Source organism: Carcharhinus amblyrhynchos, chromosome 6 (assembly GCF_965287045.1).
Source record: "Carcharhinus amblyrhynchos chromosome 6, sCarAmb.v2.hapA, whole genome shotgun sequence".
In the NCBI taxonomy this organism is placed as follows: Eukaryota; Metazoa; Chordata; class Chondrichthyes; order Carcharhiniformes; family Carcharhinidae; genus Carcharhinus; species Carcharhinus amblyrhynchos.
The window spans coordinates 39852141-39859894 of record NC_137329.1 but is presented as its reverse complement, the minus strand read 5'-3'; the positions used below and the strand labels follow the sequence as shown (position 1 = coordinate 39859894).

Here is a 7754-nt window from a genome sequence, read left to right as displayed (position 1 = left end):
CAGATAGCAGTACTATAGCCCGGGGGGAGGAGCTGGGCAAATGGTTGGCTCACTACAAACCCCGATCCAGTGAATGTAACCACTATCGCATAACTAATCCCGCTGCCATGCTAGAACTCACTGCTGATAGACAAGCTTCGACACATCTAAGGATGGTGGGGATATCCCTCAAATCTGAACGGCTGGTCCTGCCATTCAAACACAGGTAAAGCACATGAGGCAGGCTGGAGATGGCCAAGATACCTTGGGGAAACTTGACTATCCTGCGTAGAGTGGCAAAGCCAAATACTCAGCTTGTCTGGCAGCATTGGTGCAGAGTTAATAGAGTTTCTTTGGTCAGGCCAGATGCTCCTTTTTGTTTCTCTCCCTATAGTCTTTGGATATTTCCAGTATCTTGTTTTTAAAATCACATTTGCTTCAAGTGGCACGGCAACATCCCTCTACCAATTCCCGTTGGCCCCTATTTAAAAAACAAGCTGCGTTTCCGCTGGTGACATATAAACACTGAAGCAAAAATATCCCATTGAAATGCGGGAGCAGTGGCATTCCGGGGACAGCAACAGTGAATCCACTCCGGTTTACACAGCACCGATTGCCGACTAGAAATGGATCCCCTACAAACGGCGAGTTATATATCAGAGCCCAGAGAACTGCAGCAGGGCGAGGGGAAGTGAGGGTGGAGGGGAGAGGGTGGAGAAGTGAGAGGGAAAGAGAGGGGAGGAGAGGAGTCAAAGGAACAGAGGATAAAGGGTATGGGGGACAGAAAGGAGGTGGGGAGAAGGGGAGATGCGCAGGGGAAATGGGGTAGGGGAAAGGGGGAGTGGGGCAGGAACAACATGGACAGGGGACCGGGGAGAGGGAAAGAGGATGGGGGAGAGGGGCAGAGGGACAGCGGGAGAGGGGAAGGAGAAAGGGACAGAAGGAAGGGAGACAGGCACAGAGGGAGAGGAGAGGGATACAGGGTGAGGGAATGGGACAGGGACAGAGGGGAAGGAGAGAGGGATGGATAGGCGGAGAGGGGAAGGAGAGAGGGATAGACGGTGAGGGAGAGAGGTAGTGGATGGGGAGAGCGGCAGAGGTAAAGGGCAGAGAGATAGAGGGTGGAGAGAGGGGAGCGCCTCCTTTCCCTTTGGGAAGAGGCTGGGAGGGGCTGGGAGCTGGTGCTGAGCCTTGCGCCAGGCTGTGGGTAGCTTCATTCCCCGGGCTGCCCTTTCTCTCTCTCTCTCTGTGTCTCCATCCCTCTCTATCTCCATCCCCCTATCCAGTTACTGGTGTGATTGGCGGCGCCAGCCGGAGCTTGCTGGCAGGCTGGATGTGCCTCTCCTGCCCGGGCTCACACACACAGGGAAAGGCGGAGAGCGGCTGAGAGAGTGTCCCTGTCTGATGGGCCGGAGATGTTGGCCAGGAAAGGCCTGGTGCCCGAGGAGTATGTGCTGCGGCTGGTGGAGGAGGTGTCGCGGCCCCGCTACCGGCCGCCCGAGCGCCGGGTGCGCTTCGTGGCCAAGGGCGGCGGCCTGAACGTGGCGCACACCAACATCCGCGAGCAGGGCCGCTTCCTGCAGGACGTCTTCACCACCCTGGTGGACCTCAAGTGGCGGCACACCCTGCTGATCTTCACCATGAGCTTCCTGTGCAGCTGGCTGCTCTTCGCCATGATCTGGTGGCTGATCGCCTTCGCGCACGGCGACCTGGCCGGGCGCGGCGGGGGCGGAGGATCGGGCGGGGGCGGAGGATCGGGCGCGGCGGCGGCGGCGGCGGCCGTGCCGTGCGTGACCAGCCTGCACTCCTTCACCTCGGCCTTCCTCTTCTCCATCGAGGTGCAGGTGACGATCGGCTTCGGCGGCCGCATGGTGACGGAGGAGTGCCCGGTCGCCATCACCGTGCTGATCGCCCAGAACATCGTGGGGCTGGTCATCAACGCCATCATGCTGGGCTGCATCTTCATGAAGACGGCGCAGGCCCACCGGCGGGCCGAGACCCTCATCTTCAGCAAGCACGCCGTGGTGGCGCCGCGGGACGGCCGCCTCTGCTTCATGTGCCGGGTGGGCGACCTCCGCAAGAGCATGATCATCGGCGCCAGCATCCGCCTGCAGCTGGTGCGCCGCACGGCCACGGCCGAGGGCGAGGTGCTGCCGCTCGACCAGATCGACGTGTCGGTGGACGGCCCGAGCGGCGGCGGCGGCATCTTCCTGGTGGCGCCGCTCATCATCGCCCACACCATCGGGCCCGGCAGCCCGCTCTACCCGCTCTCGGCCGCCGACCTGCAGCGCCGCTGCTTCGAGGTGGTGGTGATCCTGGAGGGCGTGGTGGAGACCACCGGCATCACCACCCAGGCCCGCACCTCCTACCTGGCCGAGGAGATCCTGTGGGGCCGCCGCTTCGCCCCGGTGGTCAGCCAGGAGGACGGACACTACTCGGTGGACTACTCCAAGTTCGGCAACACCCTGCCCGTCGCCATGCCCCCCGAGCTGGGAGAGGGGCCGGCGCCGGCCGAGGAGGCCGCCGGCGCCCGGAGCCCCGCAGCGACCCCCCCGGCCCACACCGCCACCTTCGACATCTTCACCCCGGAGGAGTCGGTGAGGAGGCGAGCCTCAGCCCCGGGCCCTGATCAGACTGAGCCCGGGGGGGGAGCCGGTGGAGGAGGAGGGCAGCCGGAGTAGGAGGGGGCAGCCATAAAGACAGAGACACCTGTCTCCCCATAGACACACAGAGTGACAGAGACACACATACAGGGCAGAGGGACGGGTCAGGACAGGGAGACAGGCAGAGGCAGAGTGACAGGCAGAGTGACAGAGGAACAGACGGAGACAGGTAGGGTGAAAGGGGTAGAGTGAGAGACAGGCAAAGGGACAGAGAAACAGATGGAAACAGGCAACAGGACGGACGGAATCACAGACAGTAAAAGGGAGACAGGCAGAGAAACAGGTGGAGACAGGCAGAAAAGAACAGGCCGAGTGACAATCAGAAACAGAGAGACAGACAGAATCAAAGTGATTGAGAGACAGGGAGAGCAACAGTCAGAAAGCGAACTCTGAGCCTCTGCCAATCTGATGGGAGATTTTTATAACAGGATTTCTTTCAAATGGGTGGGGGGCAGGATTTATCTATTTAAGAAGTATTATTTTTCAGAAGCGACTCAGTGACTCTGTGACTTGGTCAAGCAATAAACCTTGAGCGTCGGAAAGGTATTTTTCTCGGGGATCCATAGTGCTGAAGTTAATAGTTGTTGAGACTTTGCGCAATAACGCACTGGATGGATTAAATCGGCAGGGAAGCAGTAATTTGCAATGACTCAGAGAACAACATCGCGGCTCCAGGATTTAAAACTTCCCAATCCCGAAGAGGGGTTTACAGTGAAGCACAGTCAGATCTGACCAAAAACAAACACGGCTACTTTATAATCAAGCGAGTTTAGAATCGAAGAGTTCCAGCCAATGATTAAACTGTCAGTGTAGACCATACCGTCCCCAATCACAGCCAACCAGATATAAAGTTCACATCCAGCACCCCCGTCTCAGGCACGAACATACGTAGTAGATACATGGGTGTATCTCAACCGAGTGTACTCCCCAGTATTCACAAATAGAAAGCACATTTTCCCACTGCAGCTTCTTTGGCAACATGTCAGCTGTAAGGTTGTCCGAAAGGTTCCCTGTTCAAGTAGTTAAGTTTCCTCAGGCTCCATTAACTAGTTGCAAACCCATTATTACAGTTTAAATGAACACAACCTGAATGAGTCTGTCCTCCCAAACATTTATGTTCAAACAGTTGCACTTTTTATCCTATTGGAACGGCAAGCAATGTAAAAATGTATGAGCTCTCACCAGGTGTGGTTAACTCCTGCACGTTATTGTTAAATAAAATTATATTGACAATTTCCACTAAGCCACCAATCATGGAGAAGTTACAAACATTCGTCCATTTGGGAGAAAGGGACGAACAAAAAAAAATGACAGCCCGTAAATATTGAATCTACATCCGAATAATCGGGTTCAATTCAGTTTAATTCTGTGATCATTCTTATAATCGCAATCAACAAGGATGGGAAGGTCATCCTGGAAAGTGCCCTATGTCTGATCATTGAAAGGAAATCTAGGGGTGATACTGGAGATATTTATAAATTACTATATTTCAACTTTCCGCAAGAGTCGAATTAAAACCAAAGAAATTCCGTTCCTGTAGCGGGGGGGGGGGGGGGGGGGAGGAAGAGTCGCTCACATGGCTCAGTCCTCCAGACTGAGAGACTTGTACTAAGGATAACTGGTCTCTAATTCCTATAAGTCAACATTTTGGTCTAATAGAGTCAAATGGCAGCAAGTGATCACCCTAAATCTCATTATTGGCAACACTGTCGGCCCATCTAGCTACCCGTAATAAACTTACTGTATTTACCATCTTTTATATAGTAAATAGGTCTTAGGGCTCATTTCATGGCTCATATTTACCCAATCACTGAACCCATACGTTTTAAGAAATGCTTCCCAATTACTAAAACAAATAAGTCTTATAATTAGAAGCGAAGGCGCAGACGGTGAAGGTAACCTCTAATAATCCAGAGATGTAGGCTAATGCCAATGGGAGACATGGGCTCAGATCGCACCACGGCAGCTAATGGAATTTGAATTTAATGAATAAATCTCGAAATGAAAGCTGACTTCGGTAATGGTAACCATGAAACTATCGTCGTTTGTTGTTAGAATCCATCTGATTCACTAATGTCCTTTAGGAAAGAAAATCTGCCGCCCTGAGCTGGCCTGGTCTACATGTGGCTCCCCCCGCCCCCAGGCCCACATCAATATGTTAACTTGTAAGTTCCATCTGAAATGGACAGGTAAGATTTAAAATTCAAGGGTAATTAAGAATGGACAATAAATGTTGGCCTTTCCAGCGACCCCCATCCCATGAAAAGAATAAAAGGGGGAAAAACAGTTATTGCAAGTCAGGGAGTTTATCACAGCTCTTAGACTAATGCGTATTTTCGGAGATCGGAGTCCCAAAGGAAATACCCAATGTCATCATTGCAAAGTTTGCAAGCAAGCCTTAGGAATTTAAATCTGGAAGCGATTATCTGACCGGCATCTTCAGAGTGTACAGATGTGCCATATAAGGAGGGAAAGCCATTTCAAAAAATAAAGCACCGCCCTTTTGAACAGGAAGATTTGTAACTGAATCGATTAATGTGAGAAGCCAATGTTACATTAGAAACCAAACTACCTGGAATTAGATGCAGTAAGGATATGTTTACGGTCCAGCATTAGCGTCAGTTCTTGTTTTGTAGCAATATTAAAAACTTACAGTACAACTCAGCTCACTCTTAGAGCCCTAATAATGAGGCTATTGGAAAAGGTCATTTCATTGTTTGAGCTTTGACACTGCAGGAAGTTTGGGCCGCATTGATCATCTAGGGACAAACGTACCCGGCTTAAAAGACACAAAACATTTACTGTGCACTGCAAACCCTTGTAACTGTTATAGAAACTAGAAGCAGGAGTAGTATTATGAAGCACAAATGTACTAATCTTCCTTATGGACAGAATAAATGCAGTTGGAGGCTGGTACAATAAATTAAGTACTGTTTAGAATCAGAAAGGTAGCGACAGTATATGTGCACCATAACATTTATGTTTTTAATGGGGGAAACGGACAGCATTGTGGAATTTAATCTCTCAAATCCTGCAAAGAAAATTGGAATGGAAATAAATTTAACTTATTTGGCATTAACCAATGGTGGTAAATATTAGTGGTTTTGTGAACAGAAAATAATCATATAAAACATGTATTAAATGCAGGAACATTGTGTGGAAATTTATAGAAATAAAATCTTTCGCACCTGCTGCGTGAAACAAGATTAAGCAATCTAGAAAGTCTGAAATGCAAAGTGTACAAACAATTGACAACATAACGGTTATGAAACCAATTTATTATTTTGGTTGGACACAGCGGGACTCCGTGACATAAAATATTGCCTGTGAAAATTGAAACCTGTGGTTACCTTCGCGGAAAACCAACCTTTCTTGCAGATAACTTCACCCATGGTATTGGTTAATGCTGCCACACACAGTTCATAGTCGGTATGTTAGACTTTCAGGGAGAGGCTTCTTTTGCACCAGCAAACCAAAAATCAAGTTTTGTCGCTTTAAAAGTTTCATTTTTAAATAAAGCGCTGACGAGTTTCCAAGTAGAAATCGGTAAATCTAATACTTAAAACGAGGTTGGCCAGACTTTTATCCTGAATCATAATTATTTAGATTTGAGAGTGCACTATGTAGCCCGTTTTGAGCCATGCCAATCTATTCGATTATGCCTTTTACTTGGGGTGAACTAGTGCATTGTACTCAATGGTTCAATGCGCCACAAAACGCAACCAGGATTTTTAGTTAAAACTCCAGTTAATTTAGTTTAACCAATCTACCTAATAGCCTTTGTATTTCCCTCAATCAGTTTTTCATCCATAATTGCATATATTTTATTCTAATTCACATTGCCCTCCGGTCTTAGTGACTAAATAGTTAGTTTGAACGGGATAAGAACAAACATCAAGCAGTCAGGTGCTGGCGGCGACTCAAAGTGTGTCCCCTGGAGTCAAGCTTTTGTAAGTACATAATCCGCCAGTCTGGCAGACACTGGGGCTCAAGTCTATAGGTTGAAGTGGAGTAAAGAAAGGTAACTTAATGTCTAGCTATTTCTGAAATGTACTCATCATGTATATTTACAGTCCTAAAATGTTCAAGATATCCTAAATTATTAGTTATTTTGACTGTTCTTACTCTTCAGAAATTTAATCCTCAGAAATAAAGTATTTTTTCACAGCCGTTGATTTTGTTACTTAGCAAAAATATATTTTTCCATCCTCAAATTACAGAATAAGACGGACGTATTCAAAATGAAAACTGTAGGTTGTAACATCTGAAACTATTGCAATTGGATGGTGCGCTGTTGCCCTTGTTTAAGGTGTATGGCGCCCTCTCCTGCTTTGCGAACTAAATTCATACTTCAACTGACTTACAAGGATTCAATCTGCAATTTTTAATTCGTGTTTATATTCTGCTGTTCCGTTAAGTCTAAAAAAATGCTTGGTTATTTTAATGCACAGGGATATACAAGTAGTGTAAAAATTCTCCAACACATCCCTCCAGTGCCATTCCCACAGAAAGCAAAGGACTTAGCGGTATGAGACAATTTGAAAAACGCCAAACTGAGTGGATCAGCAGAATCCCAACATTGCAGAAAGAAGCCATTTGATCCATCGTGCCTGCACCGATAACAATACCAGCAAGCCCAATCCCCGTAATCACTCTTCCCTGCCATTAAGGGGTAATTTAGCAAGATCAGCTAACCTGCACATCTTGGACTGTGGGAGGAAACCAGAGCACCCAGAGGAAAACCAGGCAGACTCGGGGAGAATGTGCAAACTCTACACAGTCACCCAAGGCCGGAATTGTACCTGGGTCTCTGGCACTGTAAGGCAGCAGCGCTAACTACTCTGCCACCGTGCCGCTAATGAAGAATAACAGAGCAGTTAGCATTAACAACATAACTAAAAAGAAAATACACCAGGTTAATCAATATGAGAGAAGAAACACTGATTCAAAAATCATGTCACTGATCTACCCAAAATGTTTATCCATCTTTTAAAGGAGCCTTTGTCTTGCAGATTATACATCAATCTGTACACCTTAAAAAAATGTCTCATATACCATTCTAATTCATGAAGCAGCCAATATTACAAGACATACATTTCTTTGGAACATTAT

At 48.1% G+C, this 7754-nt stretch overlaps 1 protein-coding gene across 1 annotated transcript; it reads left to right on the top strand.

The window, feature by feature from the left end:
* Positions 1–1295: 1295 nt before the first annotated feature.
* LOC145343843 (ATP-sensitive inward rectifier potassium channel 11-like) lies at positions 1296–6811 on the top strand. The gene has a single exon (XM_080190272.1). It carries the CDS (start codon positions 1395–1397, stop codon positions 2658–2660), a length of 1266 nt encoding a protein of 421 aa, XP_080046398.1. The 5' UTR covers positions 1296–1394; the 3' UTR covers positions 2661–6811.
* The last annotated feature ends 943 nt before the right edge of the window (positions 6812–7754 follow it).

Bases quoted from the DNA above. Each gene is read 5' to 3' on its own strand.
- LOC145343843 (XM_080190272.1), top strand. From the start codon at position 1,395: ATGTTGGCCAGGAAAGGCCTGGTGCCCGAGGAGTATGTGCTGCGGCTG.